This window comes from Hemiscyllium ocellatum, chromosome 1 (genome assembly GCF_020745735.1).
Source record: "Hemiscyllium ocellatum isolate sHemOce1 chromosome 1, sHemOce1.pat.X.cur, whole genome shotgun sequence".
NCBI classification, from domain to species: Eukaryota; Metazoa; Chordata; class Chondrichthyes; order Orectolobiformes; family Hemiscylliidae; genus Hemiscyllium; species Hemiscyllium ocellatum.
In genome coordinates, this window is record NC_083401.1 from 154,280,584 (window position 1) to 154,307,749 (window position 27,166).

General features: G+C 41.6%; 1 protein-coding gene across 4 annotated transcripts in view; it reads left to right on the top strand.

Annotated features, from left to right (window-relative positions):
• acox3 (acyl-CoA oxidase 3, pristanoyl) overlaps positions 1-27,166 on the top strand; it is a 183,058-nt gene that overhangs the window by 55,688 nt on the left and 100,204 nt on the right. For all 4 annotated transcript variants that reach the window (XM_060826927.1, XM_060826936.1, XM_060826943.1 and 1 more), the window contains 2 exons: positions 17,397-17,493; positions 24,307-24,489. In XM_060826927.1, coding sequence (XP_060682910.1) covers positions 17,397-17,493; positions 24,307-24,489 — 280 coding nt within the window. The remainder of the gene's footprint in view (positions 1-17,396; positions 17,494-24,306; positions 24,490-27,166) is intronic.

The following is a 27,166-nucleotide window of genomic DNA, read 5'->3' on the forward strand; positions in this document are numbered from 1 at the left end:
GCACCAAAGTCTTATACAACTGCAACATGACCTCAGGACTCTGGAACTCAATTCCTCTGCCAATAAAGCCCAGTACACCATATGCCTTCTTCACAGCTCTATTTACCTGGGTGGCAACTTTCAGAGATCTGTGTACATGGACACCAAGATCTCTCTGCTCATCCACACTACCAAGTAGCCTACCATTAGCCCAGTAATCCATCTTCTTGTTACTCCTACCAAAGTGAATGACTTCACACTTAGCTACATTGAACTCCATTTGCCACCTTTCTGCCCAGCTCTGCAACTTATCTATATCCCGCTGTAACCTGCCACATTCTTCTTCGCTGTCCACAACTCCACCGACTTTCGTGTCAGCCGCAAACTTGCTCGCCCAGCTTTCAAGCCCCTCCTCTAGATCATTTATAAAGATGACAAACAGCAATGGTCCCAAAACAGATCCTTGTGGAACACTGCTAGTAACTGCACTCCAAGATGAACCTATTCCATCAACTACTACCCTCTGTCTGGTTCCAGCCAGCCAATTCCTAATCCAAACCTCTAATGCACCCTCAATGCCATACCTCCGTAGTTTTTGCATTAGCCTACCATGGGGTACTTTATCGAACGCCTTGCTAAAATCCATATACACCACATCTACTGCTTTACCCTCGTCCACCTCCTTAGTCACCTTCTCAAAGAACTCAATAAGGTTTGTGAGGCACAACCTGCCCTTCACAAAACCATGCTGACTATCCTTGATCACATTATTCCTATCCAGATGTTCATAAATCCTATCCCTTACAATTCTCTCTAAGACTTTGCCCACAACAGAAGTGAGACTCACTGGCCTATAGTTACTCGGGCTATCCCTACTCCCCTTCTTGAACAAGGGGACCACATTCGCTATCCTCCAGTCTTCTGGCACTATTCCTGTAGACAATGATGACATAAAAATCAAGGCCAATGGCTCTGCTATCTCCTCCCTAGCTTCCCAGGGGATCCGAGGATAAATGCCATCAAGCCCAGGGGATTTATCTATTTTCATCCTTTCCAGTATTCCCCAGACCTCTTCCCTACAAACCTCAAGGCCATCCATTCTAATCACTTGTGACTCAATATCCACATCAGCAATAGTGTCCTGTTCCTGAGTGAATACTGACGAAAAGTATTGATTTAGTGTCTCTCCAATCTCCTCCGCCTCCACGCACAACTTCCCACTACTATCCTTGACTGGACCGATACCTACCCTAGTCATCTTTTTATTCCTGACTTACCTATAGAAAGCCTTTGGGTTTTCCCTAATCCTACCAACTAAGGACTTTTCATGTCCCCTTCTCGCTGCTCTTAGCTCTCTCTTTAGATCCTTCCTGGCTATCTTATAACTCTCAATCGCCCCAACTGAACCTTCACGCCTCATCTTTACATAGGCCGCCCTCTTCCCCTTCACAAGGGATTCCAATTCCTTATTAAACCACGGCTCCCTCACAAGACCCTTTACTCCCTGCCTGACTGGTACATACTTATCAAGGACACCCAATAGCTGTTCCTTGAACAATCTCCACATATCATTTGTGTTCTTCCCTTGAAGCCTATTTTTCCAATCCACGCATCCTAAGTCATGCCTCACCGCATCATAATTTCCCTGCCCCCAGCTCTTGCTCTGCAGTGCACACTTATCCCTCTCCATCACTAAAGTAAAAGTCACCGAGTTGTGGTCACTGTCCCCGAAGTGCTCACCTACGTCCAAGTCTAACACCTGGCCTGGCTCATTACCTAGAACCAAATCCAGTATAGCCTCACCTCTTGTTGGCCTGTCTACATATTGTGTCAGGAAACCCTCCTGCACACATTGGACAAACACCGACCCATCTAACGAACTCGAGCTATAGCTTTCCCAGTCAATATCTGGGAAGTTAAAGTCCCCCATAATAACCACCTTGCTACTTCACTCTTCTCCTGAATCATCCTCACAATACTTTCCTCTACTTCTCTCGGACTATTGAGAGGCCTGTAGAAAACTCATGTTGACCTCTATGTTGCATCTTTTGAGGAAAGCCTTCAAAGAGTCCTTGAAATATTCCCTTTATGCTCCACTCATTCGAGTGTCTTCCTTGAGCTTTGCTTTGGTGGCCAGAGACTTAGCATCCTAAGCATCTCGCCAGCTCACTGAAAAAGATTTCAGATGAACATAGCCTTGATGCTGGTGCTATTAGCTGCTTCAAAGATATTGATGTTACTATTCCTGTCCTCTCAGCTGATGCAGAGAGTTCATTTCAAGCAGCATTGCTGGTACTTCTGAAAGGCCACTATACATAGTCCAAGTTTCAGAGCCATTCCAAAGATTCTGAAGGATGGCTGCTTGAAACACAGGATTTTGGCATCTGCATGCTTGTAACGGTTATCATAGAGGCTCATGCTTTGGCATCCAAAGGTGGGGCTCATAGATTGGATGCAGTGTTGAATCTCCACATCAATGTCAGTCTTAAAAGAGAGGTTTCTTCCCAGGTAGGGGAAATGTTCCATGTTTAGGAAGATCTTAGATTAGATTAGATTTACAGTGTGGAAACAGGCCCTTCGGCCCAACAAGTCCACACCGACCCGCCGAAGCGAAACCCACCCATACCCCTACATTTACCCCTTACCTAACACTACGGGCAATTTAGCAAGGCCAATTCACCTGACCCGCACATCTTTGGACTGTGGGAGGAAACCGGAGCACCCGGAGGAAACCCACGCTGACACGGGGAGAACGTGCAAACTCCACACAGACAGTCGCCTGAGGCGGGAATTGAACCCGGGTCTTCAGGCGCTGTGAGGCAGCAGTGCTAACCACTGTGCCACCGTGCCGCCCACAAGTTTGTGCGAAGATTTGTAGCTCGGGTGCTTGTTGTAGTGGTTCTGTTCGCCGAGCTGGAAGTTTTAGTTGCAAACGTTTCGTCCCCTGGCTAGGAGACATCATCAGTGCTGTGGAGCCTCCTGCGAAGCGCTTCTTTGATGTTTCTTCCGGTATTTATAGTGGTCTGTCCTTGCCGCTTCCGGGTGTCAGTTTCAGCTGTCCGCTGTAGTGGTTGGTATATTGGGTCCAGGTCGATGTGTTTGTTGATGGAGTTTGTGGATGAATGCCATGCCTCTAGGAATTCCCTGTCTGTTCTCTGTCTGGCTTGCCCTATGATAGTAGTGTTTTCCCAGTCGAATTCATGTTGCTTGTTGTCTGAGTGTGTGGCTACGAGGGATAGCTGGTCGTGTCGTTTCGTGGCTAGTTGGTGTTCATGTATGCGGATTGTTAGCTGTCTTCCTGTTTGTCCTATATAGTGTTTTGTGCAGTCCTTGCATGGTATTTTATAAACTACATTAGTTTTGCTTATGTTGGGTATTGGCTCCTTTGTTCTAGTAAGTTGTTGTCTGAGCGTGGCTGTTGGTTTGTGTGCCGTTATGAGTCCTAAGGGTCGCAGTAGTCTGGCTGTCAGTTCTGAAACGCTCCTGATGTATGGTAGTGTGGCTAGTCCTTTTGGTTGTGGCATGTCCTCGTTCCGTGGTCTGTCTCTTCGGCATCTGTTGATAAAGTTGCGCGGGTATCCATTTTTGGCGAATACCTTGTATAGGTGTTCCTCTTCCTCTTTTCGCAGTTCTGGTGTACTGCAGTGTGTTGTAGCTCTTTTGAATAGTGTCCTGATGCAGCTTCGTTTGTGTGTGTTGGGGTGGTTACTTTCATAGTTTAGGACTTGGTCTGTGTGTGTTGTTTTCCTGTGTACCCTTGTGGTGAATTCTCCGTTCGGTGTTCTCTGTACTATCACGTCTAGGAATGGGAGTTGGCTATCCTTTTCTACTTCTCTCGTGAATTACTTCTCTACTTCACGAGAAAAGTAGAAAAGGATAGCCAACTCCCATTCCTAGACGTGATAGTACAGAGAACACCGAACGGAGAATTCACCACTAGGGTACACAGGAAAACAACACACACAGTCCAAGTCCTAAACTATGAAAGTAACCACCCCAACACACACAAACGAAGCTGCATCAGGACACTATTCAAAAGAGCTACAACACACTGCAGTACACCAGAACTGCGAAAAGAGGAAGAGGAACACCTATACAAGGTATTCGCCAAAAATGGATACCCGCGCAACTTTATCAACAGATGCCGAAGAGATAGACCACGGAACGAGGACATGCCACAACCAAAAGGACTAGCCACACTACCATACATCAGGAGCGTTTCAGAACTGACAGCCAGACTACTGCGACCCTTAGGACTCATAACGGCACACAAACCAACAGCCACGCTCAGACAACAACTTACTAGGACAAAGGAGCCAATACCCAACATGAGCAAAACTAATGTAGTTTATAAAATACCATGCAAGGACTGCACAAAACACTATATAGGACAAACAGGAAGACAGCTAACAATCCGCATACATGAACACCAACTAGCCACGAAACGACACGACCAGCTATCCCTAGTAGCCACACACTCAGACAACAAGCAACATGAATTCGACTGGGAAAACACTACTATCATAGGGCAAGCCAGACAGAGAACAGCCAGGGAATTCCTAGAGGCATGGCATTCATCCACAAACTCCATCAACAAACACATCGACCTGGACCCAATATACCAACCACTACAGCGGACAGCTGAAACTGACACCCGGAAGCGGCAAGGACAGACCACTATAAATACCGAAGAAACATCAAAGAAGCGCTTCGCAGGAGGCTCCACAGCACTGATGATGTCTCCTAGCCAGGGGACGAAACGTTTGCAACTAAAACTTCCAGCTCGGCGAACAGAACCACTACATCTCTCTGATCTTCACGGAGGAATTGGCCAGAACTTTACCTATCACAGTTAGAAACATCAAAAACTACCCTGTAGTACCTTTATATTTGGTGAGAGTTAGGCACTGTAACACAGCAGTGAAATGTCTGAAGATGTGAACAAGGATATATTAAGGTAGTTAAACAACAAAAAGATTCAAGAAGTAATTTTCAATATTAAAGTAGTAAGTTTGATTTGCAAAAAGCCTTTCTTGTTGCAGGTTTCCTTATATGATAATGTATTGGATTTTATTAGCTAATTGTTGCTGACATCTATGTTCACCTGGATTAAGAACTCTTTCCTCGTGGACCACATCAGCACATGTTCCCATTAGCCCAAAGGTCACTATAGCTTTGAATTTTGTTTTTTTGCCACTTACCCTTCCAGAGTTCTGTTGATGATCTTTGCAGGATTTCCTAATCTACAAACAATTGATTGTCCTAGATGACTAATATCTTGCTTGCCAGGGCAACCACATATTCACTTTGCTAGAAATGAGACCAGTCAGGGCAAGGTTTGCTGCAGTGGCAAGTCACAGATCCAGAGACTGCATAAATGTAATAATTGAACCACCTCTAGAAATACTTACCAATTGTAAGAAATCCATCCATCAATGTTAGATTGGTTTCTGACCCCTTGGAAGGCAATCACACACATCCCTGAATGATATCTGGAAGATGCCATAATGCTTGCATTCTCCATGAGTCATGTCTCCTGCAGATTTTTGTAACTTACATGTTAGCAAACGGTCCCCCCAAGGATGTGCTTGATCATGCCCATGAGATAACCTGTAACTGATGAATAGGGTTAGCTCATCTGGAGCCACATGAGAATAAGAATATTTAAAGAACAAGCCATAGGGTTGTTGGAAATGCTACTCTTGTGGCTGGGCAATCTGGCTTTTAATATGTCCAGCTGAGGTGTCTTAAATGGTAGTGGTCTGTTGTACCTCATACGACATATGCTACACGTGAAAGGATGTGATGACTAACTCTGCATTCTCTGTGGGAGTCCTGCAACCACTTGTCTTACCACCAGAGACACCCATAATGCACTCATCTGCACAATTCAATTGATCTGTGTGTGTGAAGCTTTATGGCACAACAATGCTGACCGTACTGCCAGCTCACAATCCTGTTATAGACTCACTGTCAATAATTCTTCCATTTCATTGACCGCTATGTCTCATCTTTCACTCTGGTCATCCCATTTTCTGCAAAGTTGATCATCACTCTTAACATTAATAAGAACAGTGAGAGAACAGAGTTTCTGACTTGTATATCTTTAAACTTTACACTCACACTTTCTTCTCTCTTGCTTTCTCACTCTAAACATTCACAAAAATAGATTGATCGGCTCCACAATCCTTTGATGATACCTTGCTGTTATCTGCACAGCAATGAATAATCTTGATTGGACTCAGAATTTTTCTGATTATCTTTAGGTTTTAAAATTATTTACGTTAACATCTAAATTAGTTTTTGTGTTGTTTTGACAGAGAATTGGAGAAAGAAACTTCACAGAGAAAGGGGACAGAAAAAAAAGGATTTATTGTGGCTAACTATTGAGGTCTCCTTGCTATACTTTCTCTCTGTTTCACTCCTTTAACAGTGTCTGTGTTAAACTGCAATCTGACTAATTAGATTTTTTTTTAAAGTTTAACTTATTCCAATGAAACTGTTCAGAGATGTTATTACACACCTCTGGAGCAGATTGGACTTGAACCTGGGCCACTTGGGTCTTGTGCCACAACAGAATCCATAATAAGAGGCTTCTGGTGTAATGATTCAGCCAGCTGGACCTTATAAAATGAGTTATCTGATTGGGGCTGCTAAGCTGGTCCAATCAGGGAGCATTGGCTGTCAGACAAAAAGGGGCATGTCAGAGATACTATTGCTGTGACAGCTGAGTTAAAGAGACTGGACAAAAGTCAAAGACAGGTCATGTGTAAGTAAAGAGTAACTGGATTATGGGATACTGGCCTCTGAGTTAATATGCTCAGCAATCCTGAACCCATAATAAACAAAGCGTTTTGGGTTCATTGTCCCCCAGAAAAAGGAACATTTAGCTTCATTTGTTTTCCAAAGTACAAACTTGAAATTTATCCTCCTTTTTAAAGCATTGCCTTTTTTTTACACTTCAGTCCATTATCTAAAAAAAAATTCAAAGGTATTGTCTTTTACTAGCCCTTGAGCACTCTTCCAAACACTGCCCCATCTATTCTTGGGCAAGGACTACACTTGTGACATTCTCTTGAACCACTGGCTCAGGATATCAGATAGGAATGATGTCAGACAGGGATCAGATGGCTAGGAAGTTGTTTGTGAAAAGTGAGGGGGTGCATCAATCAGAATCCCCACCTCAATATGCCCTTTCTCTTTTATTCCCTTGTATGTTCCACTTAGATTAGATTCTTACAGTGTGGAAACAGGCCCTTCGGCCCAACAAGACCACACCGACCTGCCGAAGTGCAACCCACCCAGACCCATTACCCTACATTTACCCCTTCACCTAACACTACAGGCAACTTAGAATGGCCACTTCACCTAACCTGAACATCTTTGGATTGTGGGAGGAAACCAGAGCACCTGGACGAAACCCACGCAGACACGGGGAGAATGTGCAAACTCCACACAGACAGTTACCTGAGGTGGGAATTGAACCCAGGTCTCTGGTGCTGTGAGGTAACAGTACCACCGTGCCACCCACTTACTCATCCCTCCACTTACTCTTCCCTGGAGAACAGCTTGTTGCTTTCAGTGAAGTCGTGAATGGTAAAGGAGAAACTTTGCTGCATCAAATTAAAGCTGACAAACCAAATATGCTAGCCATTGATGAAGGCCAACATATATTTGGTTACACAGATATGCGTGGTGCTCCATATTGGTGACTACTGTTGATGAAATTGAAAAGGAGTGCCACATCCCATGATATTGCAGCATTTATTAGAGATTGAATGACCTGCTTTCTCTCTAGTTATATGCAGCACCTTTGGAAATGCTGATGGAACTCAACATTTGCACTCAGCTGGGCAAAACTTGAAGTGCTCCTGTCTCTCTAATCTGAAATCTCCATTGCTGTCCTTGGCTCCAGCAGGTTTTTCCAACTATTTATGATGTGTTACTCATTGTGACAATGTTACCAAATGAGTGAGAGACCCTTCAATGTGTGTGCATCTGGGTGACTGAAGAATACACTGAAATAGTATAACAGTACTTCCCCAGAGAGTGGGACCTCCTCTCAGAACTCCTTGACTTCCTCCTGCATCTGCTCTTGCACACTCTTGAAGTGCTATTGGGAAATGAAAAGCATGAATTAGATAAGGAGAAAGGGTTGAAAGTCAATATAGTGCAGGTCATCACATTTCAGTTACTGTCATTATCAATTCAACATGAATGAATGTTACATGCCTTGTGGCTGTGATATCCAATTCTGTGTTGGAAGTTTCTATCTCTGCATTTCAGGTGGCCATCTGCTCAACCATTGCTGATTTCCATGGGCTGCTCATGTGCAGTGGTTAAACTGGCTATGGAGGCTACTACTGACATGCACTCTGTCTTTTCTGTCTACTGTCTTCTGTCTCTGTGCTGATTTGTGCTATGTTCTGCGAGGAGAGAAAAAAAAGTTATTACTATAAGAACTTGAGTACCCTAAGTTTATAGAAGATCAGAATCTGGAGGGTAATTGTAAAGGATTGTTGTAAGATGGCAACAAGATGAAAGTGCATTTGCACGTTGGCTATTAATGTTTATATGTGGAGGTGTCTTTGCAGAGCAGAATAAGAGGACCTGCAAGGAGTTCTTAGGATGACAATGCTGGGAAATCAGAGTGAGAGGATTTTGATTTGCAAATGGGATGCCACTCACCTTACCTGCCCTATTGAGGTAACTGAAATCATCTCTCTTTGGCTTTGTGGGCATGGGCAAAGTGCCACACTTTTCCTTCTGTTCTCCTCAATCATTTCAAGCCATATCTGCTTGATTCCAGAAGCTGGCTTATTCCTGATGTCTGTTGTGAGCAATATTTCTCCGAGGTCCATTATGAACCAACAGCATGACTTACAGGCATGCCTCAGAGGGCAGCCTCTCCACATTGAGTGTCTATCATCCAACCTAGATCCCTGAAGGTTGTTAGGGTTGTTCAGAAGGCATATGGTGCGTTAGCTTTTATTGGTAGAAGGATTGAGTTTCAGAGCCACGAGGTCATGTTGCAGCTGTACAAAACTCTGGTGCGGCCACACTTGGAGTATTGCGTACAGTTCTTGTTACCACATTAGAGGAAGGAAGTGGAAGCTTTGGAAAGGGTTCAGAGATGATTTACTAGGATGTTGTCTGGTATGGAGGGACGATCTTCTGAGGAAGGGCTGAGGAACCTGAGGCTGTTTTCATTAGCGAGGGGACATTTGAGAGGTGACTTAATTAAGACATATAAGATAATCAGAGGGTTAGATCGGGTGGACAGTGAGAACCTTTTTCCTCGGATAGTAATGGATAGAATGAGGGGATGCAGTTTTAAATTGAGGGTTGATGGAAATAGGACAGATGTCAGAGATAGTTTCTTTACTCTGAGTAGTATGGAATGCACTGCCTGCAGCAGTAGGAGACTCGTCAACTTTCAGGGTATTTAAATGGTCATTGGATAAAAATATGGATCAAAATGGAATTGTATAGGTTAGATAGTTCAGATTGTTTTCACAGAGGCCAGTATCCCATCATTTCTGTGATTTTGTAGCTGTTTTAGATCACAAAGTATTATTTGCAATAGGAGCTTTTCATTTCACAAGTAATAAACCTGATTATTTCCTGTCTAGCTGCTATCTCAACCTGATATATTTTGCTAATTATTGCAAATTTGATTTCTAAATTTTTATCTCTGTCATTAAGTAAAAATTCCAACATTTTTCCTTATCACCAGTGTAAAGTGCTCGCTAAGTTAGTTTCATTTGTGGAGCTGCCTCAGTAGTTATAGATTTGTTATTATTTTAAGTATATAAAAAATCAGCTGATGAAGTGTATGCTTGAAGCTGGAGTGTAATGATTGAATTGTTGTATAAAAAAATCTGTGCACAAGTGTCATTCATATTATTGTTTACTTGCTCCAACATGTACCCCTTGTCAGGGCCTGTCAGCCCAGCCCCAGCAAAATCCCATGTATACTTGGAATTTCCAGAACTATTATTGAATATCACCTTCTTGATCCATCTATCTTTATCTGGCAGTGCACACCATTCCTGCTAGTGCTACTGTTGTTGGCACTGTTGACCTTTGTTCTATAATGCTAAACAATCTTCTGGACAGAAAGCAGTCCCATCTTATTTCTAATTAAAGAGTCCAAAGAATTAACACAGGGCAAATCAGTCAAGTATAGGCAAGCTCACTTCTAACATTTATGCTGGAGTGCAAGTGCTAATCCCAGTATCTCAGTCATCCCATAAATTTTACTTTCCTTGTTTTAAGTATTACCATGGTAAGATCTTAAATTTTCATAATACATTTCAGAATTTAGCTTTGCTTTCTTTCTAAAATTTGATAACTACAGGTAAGAGATTGCAAAAATTGTGGCTTTTATAATGAGAGAAGCGATAGCCTAGTGGTTTTATCCCTGGGCTACTAATGCAGAGACCCAGATAATATTCTGGGTGTTTGGGTTCAAATACTACCATGAGAGAAAGTGGAGTATTGCAATCTGGGATTAAAAGTCTAATAAGGATCATGAAACCATTGTTGATTACCTTTTCTGGTCTGGCCTATATGTGACTCCAAACCCGTAACAATGTGGTTGACTCTTAACTGCCCTTTGGTCAGTTAGGGATAGGAAATAAATACTTGCCTAGCCAGAGATGCATACATTCTGTGAATGAATAACATAAAAAAGATTTCTTAACAAACAGAAAATATGTTGCTTGGTAGTGCAAAACTTGAGAATTGCTGAAATAAGGCAATCTGTTTAAAGCTTTTCATCTTGACCTGATCAGGACAGGTACAAGAAAGCCAAATTTCAAAGGGCGAAATGATTTATACTAGATAAGAAAAAGGTTCTGACTAGTTGGTGAAATAACTCAACGAAGGTCAGTATATTGTCAGCAAGTCACCCTTTATTTACAATTCATGTTACATGACGCTGACCCAGCTAACTTAGTCAGCTCCTAGAGTGACCAGGACCCCTGATCTTCCTATTTATGTCTGTCAGCCAGGGCTCCCTGATTGGACTAAGCTAACAACCTAAGCAGAGAACTCATAATCTGAGATTCATCTGACTTATCTCATTCCAATCACTGCAGTTAGCAAGTCAGCTCTGGTTGACCAAGATATTGTCACAGAGTATTCAAGGAACTATTGACCCCTATACTTCTGTTTAATTTAAGAAGGTGCAGTGTTTGTACATGCTCCATTTTACTGAAGGCAACAGATCCCTGCATAAATATATATGTAAAAGATATTTGTTGGGAGACAATAATCTAGTGATGGTATTGCTGGACTGTTAATCCAGAGACTCAGGCAATAGTCTGGGAACCTGTGTTCAAATCCCGCTACAACAGCGGGTGGAATTTGAATTCAATGAAATCTGGAATTGAGAGTCTAATGATGACCTTTTGTCCATTGTTGATTGTCAGAAAAACCCATCTGCCTCTGGGCAATTAGGGATGGATGAGAAATGCTGGCCTAGCCAGCGATGCCCTTATCCTATGAATGAATAACAAAAACTGTGTAAATTCTGTCTAGCTTTGGTGAGTCATATTGCACTTGATATTTGGAATTCTTCTGTCTGTCCTGATATGTGAAAGTGGTAAAACTTTAACAGCATTTTTTTTTCAGCAATAAACATGAATTTGTAGTGTATTCCAATTTATTTGCATCCCTTTCATCTCTGAGCTTCAGTAACCTTAAAATATAAACCATTTTCTTTAGCAAATTGTGAAGTGCTTGCTTAATTCAGACAGAATGTGGTGTCTGGAAGCATATGCACTGATTACTCATGCGGATTGGTGAACCATATTTTGTTTCTCAACCTTTACACAACAGGAACTCCATACTGTTGACACAAATGTGGTATCTGGCACTATGAACTTATCCACGCATTCTCTGCAATGCTAAACCACAAGTCTGAAGTTTGTTTCAATAAAACAGTCCTTTTTTCAGGTTAAACAGCAAATTTGATATTTTTCTTTAGGTTTCAATGTTTTTTTGTTTGCTCAGGTATTTACCTATACATAGTTATAGAGTCGATTGAAATCATGGTTTATTTTCAAATTCTGCTTGTGGTAAGTCTGGAAATAAAATCCAGAAAACAGAAAAAATAAAGAAGAAACCAACCTTCAACACCCACATTAATACAAGGTTTATTTACAAGAACTGCTGCCATATATAGTGAACGGAGATTGAAGATTGGATATGGCAAGATTTAATACTTTTTTCTTATTGGTTATTAACATTCTAGATAGCAAATGGCCATATGAAGCAATGTGCTTTTCCAATGTCTTGTGTAATGCAATGAGTTATAAGCCTGAGTTAATGATTCTCACTCAGTCAGCATAATTTTAGTCTCAGCCAGAATAACATTTCAACAAAAATTATATCTTTCTACATTCCTTGCAGCTTCTGGTCTCCTCACTCTGGCTTAGGATATGGCAAATTTATTGTGGGTTTAAAATGCTTTCTTTCTATTGTAAGTAGTAAACAGGAAAATATGTGATATGAATAAATTGGGTTGTCTTTAGAATGTATGTATGGTGTGAAAAAGAATTGCAGACAAATTGAGGCATGATGAAGTAACAGCTGCTGTAATTATCCTGGATTATTTTTCTACCACTCAGCCTGGTTTATTTGAAATTTTAGCAGGCGAAGTTTGCAGCTCTACATATGGGACTATTTATATTTTGCAAGTTTATTACTTATAACCAACAAGTCATCTGTAGCCAGTGCAACAATTGTATTACCAGTTCTTTATTGATTATTATTAGACTCGTCCATTGCGCATAGATATCAATCGCAGCTATTTGTTCTTGAGAGAGAGAGCCTGATAAAAGACAAATAAGTGAGCACAAAATCTGTATTCACCAAGGAAATAAAGGACACATAAATTAATATCATGTTTTGTCTTTGTGAAATAAAGGGGTGATTTTATGATAAATTGTGGGGCATCATTCATCCAAGTATCACATTTTTTCAGTGAATTCTGGTTACATAGCCTCTGGTTTCAGTCAGTTGTCCATGCTTTTCCAAGATGTATTCCCTGTGCCTCTGCTTGGATCATCAAATGACTCCTGATATACTATTTCAAAAATACTTGAAGGTTTCTTTTGTGGTTTGCTCGCTGAGCTGTAGGTTTGATATCCAGACGTTTCGTTACCTGGCTAGGTAACATCATCAGTGGTGACCTCCAAGTGAAGCGAAGCTGTTGTCTCCTGCTTTCTATTTATATATTTGTCCTGGATAGGTTCCTGGGGTTTGTGATGATGTCATTTCCTGTTCATTTTCCGAGGGGTTGATAGATGGTATCTAGATCTATGTGTTTGTTTATAGCATTGTGATTGGAATGCCAGGCCTCTAGGAATTCTCTGGCATGTCTTTGCTTAGCCTGTCCCAGGATAGATGTGTTGTCCCAGTTGAAATGGTGGTTTTTTGAAAGAAAGAACGGAGAACTACAAACCTGCGTATACAGAAAACTAACGAACACTGACCAAATACTTAACTACACCAGCAACCATCCCAACACACACAAAAGAAACTGTATCAGAACACTATTCCAATGAGCCACCAAATACTGCAGCACAGACGAACTTCGGAAAACAGAGGAGAACCACCTATACAACGTATTCAAGAAGAACGGATACTCAGAAAATGCGGATACTCAAAAAATACAGTCTGCAGATTCCTCAAGAACAAACCACGACATGCAGACCAAACACAGCCAGAAACCCTAACCACCTTACCATACATCAAAGAAGTTTCAGAAATGACAGCCAGATTACTAAGACCCCTCAGAATCCTAGTAGCATACAAACCCACCAACACTCTCAAAAAAAACTAACAAACTTAAAAGACCCAGTACAACCCATGGACAAAACCAACGTCATCTACAAAATTCCATGGAAGGACGGCCACAAACACTACATAGGACAAACAGGAAGAAAGTTAGCCACCAGGATACACGAACACCAGTTAGCCACAAAAAGACACGACCCTCTCTCCCTTGTAGCCCTACACACAGATGAAAAAAAACACCAATTCGACTGGGACAACACATCTACCCTGGGACAGGCTAAGCAAAGACATGTCAGGGAATTCCTAGAGGCCCGGCACTCCAATCACAATGCCACAAACAAACACACAGATCTAGATGCCATCTATCAACCCCTCGGAAAACGAACAGGAAATGACATCACCACAAACCCCAGGAACCCCATCCAGGACAAACATATAAATAGAAAGCAGGAGACAACAGCTTCGCTTCACTTGGAGGTCGCCACTGATGATGTTACCTAGCCAGGTAACGAAACGTCTGGATATCAAACCTACAGCTCAGCGAGCAAAACTACACCCTAAACCTCAACCTGAGCTACAAACCTTGCGGTTTCTTTTATATTTTGTTCAACTAATTATTTTATGAATACAGTTTAATGTTAGGAACCTAGCAAAGAACATGAGCCTGTGATTAAGTTTATTTTATGTTTATAATCATTCTAATGATTCATTTTGTTATTTTTAAATTATATAATTCAGAATAGAGGAAAATCTATGGAAAAAATTATAAAGTTCTCACTAAAAAGATGAGAAGTAGAAACTCAAGTTGCAAATAAGACTAAAGTGTATGTTAAAAGTAATGTGCAGAAACTGAAACTGAAGTATCAAATTTTTAAACTTACCTAATGCTTCCTTTGACACAGAAAATTTACAGTTTTCCATATTACTGGGCGATGATGACACCTCTCATGACTGACTTTTTCCAAATAGTTGCATTTGATGTTTGTCTTATTTGTGTGCTCAAGAATGTGATGCTGGAAAAGCATAACAGGTCAGGCAGCATCCGAGGAGCAGGAAAACTGCCGTTTCGGGCACACGCCTCCACTCCTGATGAAGGTCCTATGCCCGAAATGTCAATTCTCCTGCTCCTCGGATGCTGCTTGACCTGCTGTGCTTTTCCAGCATCACATTCTCGATTCTGAAATCCAGCATCTGCAGTCCTCACTTTCTCCATATTTGTCTGCTGTCTTGTGTGTTTCTGTTTATCAGTCTCCATTTAAGAAAAAAAAGTGCATGCAACTGTCTTTTTCCCCTTCACAGAATAATTTTGTTTGAGAAGTTTGGGTTTCTAATCATCATAATAGTTTCTTTTTGGTAATATGCAAAAGCTGTTTGCAGATGGTCTGATTGTTAAAACAAATGTTGCTCGTGAGAAGATATCCTAAAGAATTTTGACAATATTCAGTCAGTCTTCTGCATATAGCCAAAACAGTCCTTAAAGCATTTGCAGTCACTAAAATGCCATCACACTACCAGAAGTTATTAATGTTAACTAACAAGCATCCAAATTCCAATGGATTTTACTTTATCATTATCAATAAACTGTCAGTAAAATATCAGAAAAGCATCTGTACCTATAAATAATATATTTATGTTTTCTGGGCAAGCCACAAATAACAATGGTTTCAACCAGAATTGTTAGCCCAGAAGTATTATGTTTATATATTTAAAAAAGCTTACTTAATTTAGTCAGTGTTCCAAGGGAAAAAGCTCATTTTAATTGTGTAAGCAACAGATCCTCAGATTTATCATTGCAATGAGGAGGAATTAAATTGCATCTTTCCCAGTGCTGGATCCAGTCATTAAATAGTGAAATTAAATAATTTCTAGTAGAATTCTAAAAGTTCCATGTCCATTTCTCTTTTTAGTCATTCATGTTGGTCTTATTAGACAGACTGACTGAATCAACGTACAGTCAGTTCATCTACAATGCAATGGTTGCGTTCTTGTGCAACCTCACGTTATAGGAAAATTGCGCTTTAGAAACCGCGCTTAACGTGTTGGCATAGTAATTGCATTACAGCGTTGTGCGTTACAGAGAATTCTTGTTGATGAAATGCACATAAAACAGAACAACCTGTGGTAGATTTCAACTGGGAGAAAGTGAAGACTGCAGATGCTGGAGGTCAGAGTTGAGAGTATGGTGCTGGCAAAGCACAGCTGGTCAGGCAGCAGCTGAGGACCAGGAGATTCATCATTTCGAGCATAAGCTTCCTGATGAAGAACTTAAGGTCGAAACGTCGATTCTCCTGCTCCTCAAATGCTGCCTGACTGGCTGTCCTTTTCCAGCAACACACACTCGACTGTGGTAGACTTCAGGCAAGCAGTTCTCTTACTCTGAGAAGTTGTACTTTGTCCAGAAGGGAATGAAAAGTTAGAAATCATGACATGAAACTTTTTGATGGACCTGTAAAGGTCATACTTTGCTGCAGAATAGAGAGATAATTGAATAATGGGATGCCTTTGCTTGAAAGCTATTCTCACTAGGAACTAAGAATTATCCAATCCTCATTTGTTATTGTTTGTCCTTACTATATTGAGACCTTGTGAATTACTACTTCACAATAATGCTTAATTTTGATTATTGCACTTGATTCTGTATGGTAAGTCACTTAGAGTGGTTGGAGGGGAATGTGCAATTGGTGGTCTTCCAATGGAAACGCTGCTCTTTTCTTTCCAGATGGTAGTGGTTGTGGGTTTAAAAGGTGTTGCTTAATGTTCGTCAGCCAACACCATCCAAGGTCACAATCACTACCATCGGGGTGGACAAGTTTGGCAGATACAGCATGTTTTACACCAAAGGTCCACTTTAAGTAACTCACTATCCTAACTTAGTAGTATAACACTGTATCTTCAGTATCACTGGATCAAATCCTGGAACTCCCTCCTTAAATGTGTTGTTGGTGTACCTGTGTCAATTGGACCACAATGATTCACAAAGGCATAACCACCACATTCTCAAGCAACTAGGAATAGGCAATTAAATGCTGGTGCAATCAGTGAAGCCAAATTCCATGAACAAAAGAAAAAGAAATGATGCCTGATCATAGATTCCCTACAGTGTGGAAGCAGGCCATTCAATAAGTCCATGGATTCTACTCTGACCCTCCGAAGAGCATCTCACCCAGACCTGATGCCCCCACTTTATCCCTGTTATCCTACATTTACCTCAGCTAATCCACCTAACCTACACACCTCTGAATACTATGAGCAATTGAGCATGGCTTATCCACCTAACTTGCACGTGTTTAGACTGGGAGGAAATCGGAGCACTCAGAGGAAACCCACGCAGAGATGGAAAATGTGCAAATTCTGCACAGAGACACCCAAGGGTGAAATCAAAGCTGAGTTCCTGGCGATTTGAGGCAGAAATGCTAACCACTGAGCCATCATGCCACAATTGAAGCTACTGCACCAGGTGACATGTGGATTTTATGTATATTGAATTTGTAGGAGCACACTTCTGAAAATTTTCAACACATTTCTAATTGCTGACAGCTGTATGAGGTGTTATCTGTATTGAAGGGCTTTACAAAATATAGTCTAATGTGATTCCATGTTTATTTTAATAGATTTGCTGTGTTCCACAATGTGAGAATACCACGAGAAAATCTCCTGAATAGAACTGGAGATGTCACACCTGGGGGAATTTATACAACTTCATTCAAGGTGAAACAAAATAACCAGAATTACTTTCTAAATATAAAGTTCTCCATTACCTTATTGTAGCAGCATTCAAATGGGTTCCAAGTGTCACATAGGACTGATTTAAAATTAGGATGGATGGCAAAGCTCTGCACACCACAATAAAAGCTCCCTTACCAGCTGTAGGAATCTATTGTGCCAACATTTATGCACAACCTGTTAAAATATGTTATGCATTTGAATAAGCCCAATACTGTACATAATGACCACGATTGAGGTGTTTATTGCCTTTAATTAGGTCTGTAATGTTGAAGATTCATCACTGAATTTCTCAGCAACTTTTTTTTAAGTCTTGCTGAATATATCAATGACTAGAAAGTATACTTTTACTTGGGTTTAATTGAGGTCCAGCTCAATTCTTTCAAGCATTTTTTATTGTGTCAGTAATTTCTGGAGAATAAAAGGATAACTAGAGGAGTGTAGATATTTCTTATGGTCTTGGTTGAGACCATCAATTTTTTCTTTGCGATCCAAAAGCCCCAGTTATTTACTAAAAGAATAAAACAACAAGGGTCAGTGTTTAGAACAACATACTTGTTATAAGGAGGCACTTTATTTAGATTAGTTCAGTACATGGGCTCTGACCAGCTAGCTCAGAACCAGTGACTACAATGAGGGGATTCTCTGAATCTCCTGTTTGTGTGTCAGCCAGGGCTCCCTGATTGGGGATTTTACCCTGGTCAATCAAGGATCTCACAGTCAATGGGATTCACTTGGCCCTTGTTCCAGTCATTGCATCTCACTCCTCAAAAACATCTGGGGATATACTGTTCTTTTCTGGCAGCTTGTCCTGGGATGTTTTCGCCTTAGATCTGGTTCCACAGACTCTGACTCAGACACGATTGATATGTACCAGACAGTAGCCCACCTCTTGAGCCTGGAACATCTCTGGAGAGTTTCTTCCTCTTCTTCAAGTGATAACGGTGTTGAGTGGTATGAGCAAGGACCAGGGGATTGCCGGGAAGGTAAAGTTTCCTCGAAAAAGGACTTAACTTGGGCGTCTACGACCTCCACTTTGAGCAGCAGAGGCAGCGGCATGAGCGAGGACCGGGGGTTCCTGGGAAATCCTATAAAAACTTACCTCGTGTATAGGCAGAGTGCATGCTGAGCAGGATTAGGCACAGGATGGCTGAATAAGTGAGGCTATATATTTGGGCAATTGCTTTATCTAGAGCACTACTTAGGTAGTGTCTCCCATACACCAATCCTCCTCTAACCAAAAAAAAAAGGTTCTGTGTGCCGGATTGGTAAGGTTACTAGTTTCTTTTTCAACAGTCTCTTTAGGAATGAAGAACAATGGGTTGTTAGGACAGTTGAATGTGGGAGGTAAGGGTCACCCACAAGTGTCCCCACTGACTTCATCTGTGAGAAGTGCACCCAACTTCAGCTCCTCGGAAACTGCTTTAGGGGACTGGAGCTGGATGAACTTTAGATCGTTCGGGATGCTGGCTGGGTAATTGAGAGGAATTACAGAAAAGTAATCATACTTCAGGTACAGGAAAAAGGTAGATTGGTTACAGTCAGGGGATGGAAAGGGAACAGGCAGACAGTGCAGGGATCCACTGTGGCTGTTCCCGTCAGTAACAAGTATGCCATTTGGATACTGTTGGGGCACAAGTCTCAGGCATAGTCTGTCCCTGTTGCTCAGATGGAAAGGTGGGGCGCGGGGGAGAGCATTAGTTATTGGGGACTCCATGGTTAGGGGCACAGATAAGAGATTCTGTGGGAATGAGAGAGACTCACAATTGGTGTGTTGCCTCCCACGTGCCAGGGTTCATGATGTCTCGGCTTGTGTTTTGGGGATCCTTGAGGGGAAGGGGAAGCAGCCCCAAGTCGTGGTCCACATGGGGACTAATGACATAGGTAGGAAAAGGGATGGGGATTTAAGGCAGAAATTCAGGGAGCTAGGTTGGAAGCTTAGAGCTAGAACAAACAGTTGTTATCTCTGATTTGTTATCTGTGCCATGTGCGAGTGAGGCAAGGAATAGGGAGAGAGAGCAATTGAATACGTGGCTCCAGGGATGGTGCAGGATGAAGGGATTCGGATACTTGGATAATTGGGGCTCATTCTAGAGTGGGTGGGTCCTTGACAGACGGAATCGTCTTCACCTGAATCAAACCAATATGCTGGGGAGGAAGGTTTGCTAATGATCTTCGGGAGGGTTTAAACAAATTCAGTAGGGGGATGGGAATCTGAATTGTATCTCCAGTGTACAGGAGGTCGAGAGTAATGAGGTCGTAAGTAAGGTTTCAAGGTCACAAAAGTGTACCAGCAGGCAGGAAAGTGTGTCTACTTCAATGCCAGGAGCATCCGGAATAAGGTGGGTAAACTTGCAGCATAGATTAGTAGTACCTGAGACTTTGATATTGTGCCCATTTCAGAGACATGGATGGAGCAGGGACAGGAATACTTGTGGCAGGTTCCAGGATTTAGATGTTTCAGTCACACCAGGGAAGGTGGTAAAAGAGGGGGAGGTGTGGCATTGTTAGTCAAGGACAGTATTACGGTGGCAGAAAGGACATGTGATGAAGCCTCGTCTACAGAGGTAATATCGGTTGAGGTTTGAAAGGAGAAGTCAACTTTTTGGGAGTTTTCTAAAGGCCTCTGCAAAGTCCCAGAAATGTAAAGGAAAGGATAGCAAAAATGATTCTGGATAGGAGTGAGTGTAACAGGGTAGTTGTTATGGGGGACTTTAAGTTTCTAAATATTGACTGGAAACACTACAGTTCAAGCACTTTAGATGAAACAGTTTTTGTCCAACGTATGCAGGAGGGTTTCCTGACACAGTATGTAGATAGACCAACAAGAGGCGAGGCCACATTGGATTTGGTACTGGATAATGAATCTGGCCAGGTGTTAGATTTGGAGGTAGGTGAGCACTTTGGTGATGGTAACCTCAGTTCTGTGTCATTTACTTTAGCATGGAAAGGGATAGGTATGTAACACAGGGCAAGAGTTATAGCTGTGGGAAAGGCAATTATGATGCGATTTGGCAAGATTTAAGAAGCATAGGATGGTAAAGGAAACTGCAGGGGATGGACCCAATTGAACTGTGGACCTTGTTCAAGGAATAGCTATTGCATGTCCTTGATAAGTATGTATCTGTCAGACAGGGAGGAGGTAATTGAGCGAGGGAGCTATGGGTTACTAAAGTTCAGTCTCTTGTCAAGGGGAAGAAGGAGGCTTATGTAAAGATGAGATGTGAAGGCTCAGTTAGGGCACTTGAGAGTTACAAGTTAGCCAAGAAAGACCAAAAGAGGGAGCTAAGAAGATCCTGGAGGGGGTATGAGGAGTCATTGGTGGACAGGATCAAAGAAATCCGAAAGCTTTCTGTAGGTATATCAGGAATATAAGAATGACTAGAGTAAGATTAGGGCCAATACAGCATCATAGTGTGAAGATGTGCGTGAAGACCGAGGAGATAGGAGAATGAACGTTTTTCGTCAGTATTCACAATGGAAAAAAAATGTTGCTGAGGACAACACTGAGATATAGGCTGTTAAACTAGAGAGGGTAGAGGTTCATAAGGAGGAGGTGTTAGCAATTGTGGAAAGTGTAAAAATAACTAAGTTCCCAGGGGCGGATGGGATTTATCCTAGGATTTTCTGGGAAGCTCAGGAGGAGACTGCAGAATCTTTGGCTTTGATCTTTGTCATCATTGTCTACAGAAATAGTGCCAGAAGACTGGAGGATAGTAAATGTCCCCTTGTTCATGAAGGGGAGTACCGATAACCCTGGTAACTATATAGGCCAGTGAGCCTTACTTTGGTTGTGGGTACAACGTTGGAATGAATTATAAGATATCGGATTTATAATCATCTAGAAAGGAATAATTTGATTAGGGATAGTCAGCATAGTTTTGAGAAGGGTAGATTGTGCCTCACAAACCTTATTGAGTTCTTTGAGAAGGTAACCAAACAAGTGGATGAGGGTAAAGCAGTTGATGTGGTGTATATGGATTTCAGTAAGGCATTTGATAAGGTTCCCCACAGTAGGCTTTGCAGAAAACATGGTGGCATGGGATTGAGGGTGATTTAGCAGTTTTGACCAGTAATTGGCTAGCTGAAAGAAGATAGGATGGTGGTTGATGGGGAATGCTCATCCTGGAGTTCAGTTACTAGTTGTGTACCACAAGGATCTGTTTGGGGCCACTGCTGTTTGTCATTTTTATAAATGACCTGGATGAAGGCGTAGAAGGATGGGTTAGCAAATTTGAGGATGACACGAAGGTTAGCGGAGTTGTAGACAGTGCGGATGGATGTTGCAACTTACGGAGGGACATAGATAAGCTGCAGAGCTGGGCCGACCTGTGGCAAATGGAGTTTAATGCGGAAATGTGTGAGATGATTCACTTTGGAAGGAGGAATAAGAATAAAGAGTAATGGACTAATGGTAAGATTCTAGGTGGTGTGGATGAGCAGAGAGATCCCAGTGTCCATGTATATAGATCCCTGAAGTTGCTACCGAGGTTGATAGGGTTCTTAAGAAGGCATAGGTGTGTTAGATTTTATTAGTAGAGGGATTGAGTTTCTTAGCCATGAGGTCATATTGCAGATGTACAAAACTCTGATGCACCCATATTTGGAGTATTGCATCCAGTTCTGGTTACCACATTATAGGAAGGATGTGGACAAGTTGGAAAGGTTGCAGAGAAGATTTACCAGGATGTTACCTGGTGTGGAGGGAAGGTCTTACAAGGAAAGGCCGAGGGACTTGAGGCTGTTTTTGTTAGAGAGAGGAAGGCTGAGAAGTGACTTAATCGAGACATACAAGATGATTAGTGTGGACAGTGAGAGCTTTTTCTTCAGACGGTGATGGTTAGCACGAGGAGACATAGTTTTAAATTGTGGGATGATAGATATAGGACAGATGTCAGAGGTAGGTTCTTTACTCAGAGTGGTAAGGGCGTGAAATGCCCTGCCTGCAATAGTAGTACACTCGCCAACTTCAAGGGCACTTTAATGGCCATTGGATAAACATATGAATGAGAATGAAATAGTGTAGGTTAGATGGGCTTCAAGTTGGTTTCACAGGTCAGCACAACATCAAAAGCTGAAACGCCTGTACTGCGTTGTAATGTTGTATGTTCTTGGCCTTCCATCTTGCATTGCCTCTGCATTGCTTGGCAGAGGGGGAGAATAGATGATATTTGATGGCCTTTCTCAGCTGTTCTGAGGAGCCAGGTCCTGTTTACGAGATAGCAGCTTTCATGTGATACACAATTTTATTGAGTCAAGATTAGAAGGGTGCTAGAAATGCACAGCAGGTCAGGCAGCATCCAAGGAGCAGGAAAATCAATGTTTCGGGCAGGAGCCGTTCATCACGAATGACTCGAACTTTGTACATTACGGGACCTGAATTCGCTTTGTACCATGCGTGGCCATTTTCGTGGTGTGGACACTTAACTTTATCCCCTGAAGCAAAATGTCTCTCTTTTGGTTAGAGGAGGCAAGTGTCTGGCACTGGTTTTCCTGCAGCCATTTCACCACCCCAACATTCCCCCCCCTCTAACTCCAGTCTAGGAATATCATGGTTTAACCTTGATGCAGAGTCTTCTCCCCATTAACAGTTCTGCTGTAACTATCGTAGTTTTGGGGGGAGAGTACTATAATCAAACAGGAACCTGGATAGTTTGGTATCAAGTGAAGCTGCTGGCTGTTTATTAAATCCTGCCTTCAATATTCCCAGTGCCCCTCCCCCAATTCCCTCCCCCCCACTCTTTATCTCAACCCGCTTGGCACACCAGCCTCATTCCTGAAGAAGGGCTTATGCCCGAAACGTCGATTCTCCTGCGCCTCGAATGCTGCTGGCCTGCTGTGTTTTTCCAGCACCACATTTTTCAACTCTGGTACTCCAGCATCTGCAGTCCTCACTTTCTTCAGTCTAGCTACCTCAGATCAGAACTCTCAGTTCCGACATTTTTTAACTTTGGAGTTTTGCATTTAAGACACTGTGTCTCTCTCTTTCTCTCCCCTCTCTTTCTCTTACTTGGCCCTTTTGGTCCCTCTATCTCTGCCCTCACCTCCACACGCCTTCTCTCTATACGCTCCCACTGACTGTTAGTTGAGTCTTTCAATTATCAAGCGTTTTAAACCCTTTTTGCTAATGTGCAGAATTTCAATTGAATTGTACTTCAAAGCAGTCAGTTGTAGCCAGTTTGTTCCAAAACTGAACACAGAGAAAGTGAAGACTGCAGATGCTGGAGGTCAGAGTCAAAAAGCTTGGTGTTGGAAAAGCACAGCCGGTCAGACAGCACTGGAGGTCCAGGAGAGTTGATGTTTCAAGCATAAGCTCTTGATAAAAAGCTTATGCTTGAAATGTCAACTCTCCTGCTCCTTGGATGCTGCCTGACCAGCTGTGCGTTTCCAACACCACACTTTTTGACCCAAAACTCAACAAATTTATTTGAAGTGGGACCACACACAAGAATCTGTACCCACCCGTTATTAACTTCTTGTTGATCCTTCTCTACTCTTGTTTAATTCTCAGACAGTTTGGTCACATGGTTGCTGGAAGTAATTTGTATTTTACAAGAAGTTATCCTTCAGAGAAATGTAGTTCTTCAAGCGATCATCACTGCAACCTAAAATATAGGGTTAAACTGAAAAGCATGAAAAGCATCACACATTTGAAATTAAATCTTAGAAATGCATTTAATTTCTAACTAATCTTTCCTGCATTCATTCAAAACTGCTATCATGAGTAATTTTCAATTATTCTAGTGTTGGAAGTGATACTATGTAGTTGATACCCAAGTTCTTTAAATTCTCATTTAGAATCCTAATCAACGATTTGGTGCTTCACTTGGAGCGCTTTCTTCTGGTAGAATTACAATCACAGGGATTGCAACTTCGAATCTTAAGCTGTGCTTGACAATTGGTATTCGGTATTCTGCAGTACGTCGTCAGTTTGGACCAACAGACCATTATGAAATACCGCTGCTCGAATATCAATTGCAGGTACGTGCCAATGTAATGTACGATGAAAAACCACTATTGAATGTACCTAGGCACAAATTGCATTAAAAATAATCTTTTCATTGTTATTCCTGTGGAGTATTTTTCAATGTTGAAAGGGTTATTTAAAACAAGTTGTTGTTATTGTCATTTATATTACTAAAGGCTATAGTTTGATATGGTTTGTACTTTTTGCTGATGGTTTGATGGCTTTTTTCTTAACTCCACATTTAAACAATATCTGAATATGTGTTTAGATATTACAGTGACTAATAATAATGGAGACACAACAATTCCCTAATAAATGGGAGCTCTTGTATGTAATTCAGTTCCTGTCAAATACCTGCACATGCATCCCATTCTTTTACCAGAGTCTTAAAATCCATATGGTTTTGAGGATAATGTATAATCCCCTGCATTTTTGGGGATACAATATTACTAAATGATAGATATGTGACCCTTTAATACCTGATAGAAGCAGATTCATGTTGTTTGATATGAGTAACTTGGACAGTACAAATAATGACAACTTATTTTTTAAAATAATATTTCAAAACTTTTGAAGAGCTCCTTTTCGAATGGATTGCATCTGCAGATGCAACTTTCAGAAAATGGAGTTTGTTTTAAGTGTGGGAATTTAAAGTAATCTCGACCTTAGAATCTAATACTAATTGCTGCTGGTTCTCTGATAACACAAATTGTTTAGTAGGGTTTAAAGGATAGTAGTTAAGTTTCTTTGGGGAAGGTGGATTTTATTAAAATAAGGCAGGAACTGACCACAACAGGCTGAGAACAACAACTGCCAGATAAGTCTACAATGTAGCAATGGGGATATTAAAAAATACAGCTGGGGAGAGTACAGATCCAATGTGTAAGCTTGAGAGTGAAAGATCGAAGCAGTAAGTTCAGAGAACCTTGAATGCCCAGGACAATTCAAGACTGCATAAAGAAGAATAGACTTTTGGCAAATCCAAAGACAGTAATTCAGCTGCCGCCTAGAGAAAAGCAGGAAGTGTATAAAGGAACTTAAGAAAGAAATTAGAAGAGCAAAGAGGGGACCTGAGAATAGACTTCTGAATAGGACGAGGGAGAATCACAAGATATTTTAGAAATACATTAAGGAAAATGTTAACAAGGGAAAGAGTAGGGCCCATTCGGGACCTGTGTGTGAAGTTGCAGGACATTGGAAGGATGTTGAATGAATATTTGTCTTCAATCTTCTCTGGAAAAGGAGAACATAGGTATTGACTTCAGCAAAAGGAAATGTGAGGAACTTACCATTTCCTATGTCAAACTGTGTAAGGTATTGGAGGCTCTGTCAGGCATAAGAACAGACAAATCTCCTGGCCCAGATGAATTGCATCCCAGACTGTTGTGGGAGCCGAGGCAAGAAATTGCAGGCTCTGTAACCCAATTTTTTAAAATTTCTCACTGGCCACAGGGGAAATGCTAGAGGACTGGAGGATGGCTAATGTGGTTCCATTTTTTAAGAGGAGTGGTAGGGATGAACAGGAAATTACAGACCGGTGAATCTCACATCAGTGGTAGGGTAACTATTGGAGAAAATTCTGAAGGAACAAACTAATACTCACTTGGAAAGGTGTGAGTTAATTAGGGATAATCGGCATGCCTTTGTCAGAGGGAGGTCATGCATAACAAATTTGTTAGAATTTTTTGAAAATGTGATCAGGTGTGTGGGTGATGAAAGTTCAGTTTATATGGATTTTAGGAAAATTGTTGACAAGGTCCCACGTGGGAAACTGAGAAGGTTATATCTTGAAATCTTCAAAAGCCATTGTAAGTTATACAATGGACAGTGCTGAGTGATTCCAAAACCAATGGAATAGATCTAAGCTCTGCAGCTCTATCACATTTAGTTGTGAATAGTAGTGGACAGTTAAATAACTCACTAGAGCAGAAGGCTCCACAGATACCCTCATCCTCACTGAAAAAAGAGTGCAACTTTTGTCTTTGATGTATTTGCATCCATCTTCAATCAGAGATGCCGATTGAATAAATCATTTCAGCCTCCACCTGAAGGTTGAAGACACTGGACACTGAAAAGATTGTTGGCTCTGACAATATTCCACAGCAGTACTGACAATTTGTAGTCCAGAACGTAGCCTTGCCAAACTATTCCCGTATAGCTAGGTCAAACATGGGTCAATGGACTGAAAAATGGCAGATGGAGTTCAATCCAGATAAATGCAAGGTATAACACTTTGGAACAGCAAATTACGGTGGCACTTGTACAATTAATGGTAGGTCCTTGGGTAGTGTTGTATAACAGAGGGACCTAGGAGTACAGGTACATAATTCTCTTAAATTTGTATCACATATTGACAGGATGGTTAAAAATATGGAAAATTATAGGCCAATTAGCCTAACCTCGGTTGTTGGTAAAATTCTAGAGTCCATTGTTAAGGTTTCTAAACTCTTTGAAGAGCAGGGTCGGATTAGAACATGTCAACATGGATTTAGTAAGGGGAGGTCGTGCCTGAAAAACCTGTTGGAATTCTTTGAATAGGTGACAAGTAGGTTAGACCAGGGATCCCAGTGGGTGTGGTCTATCTAGACTTCCAAAAGGCCTTTGATAAGGTGCCACACGGCAGGCTGCTGAGTAAGGTGAGGGTCCATGGTGTTCAAGGTGAGCTACTGGCATGGATTGAGGATTGGCTGA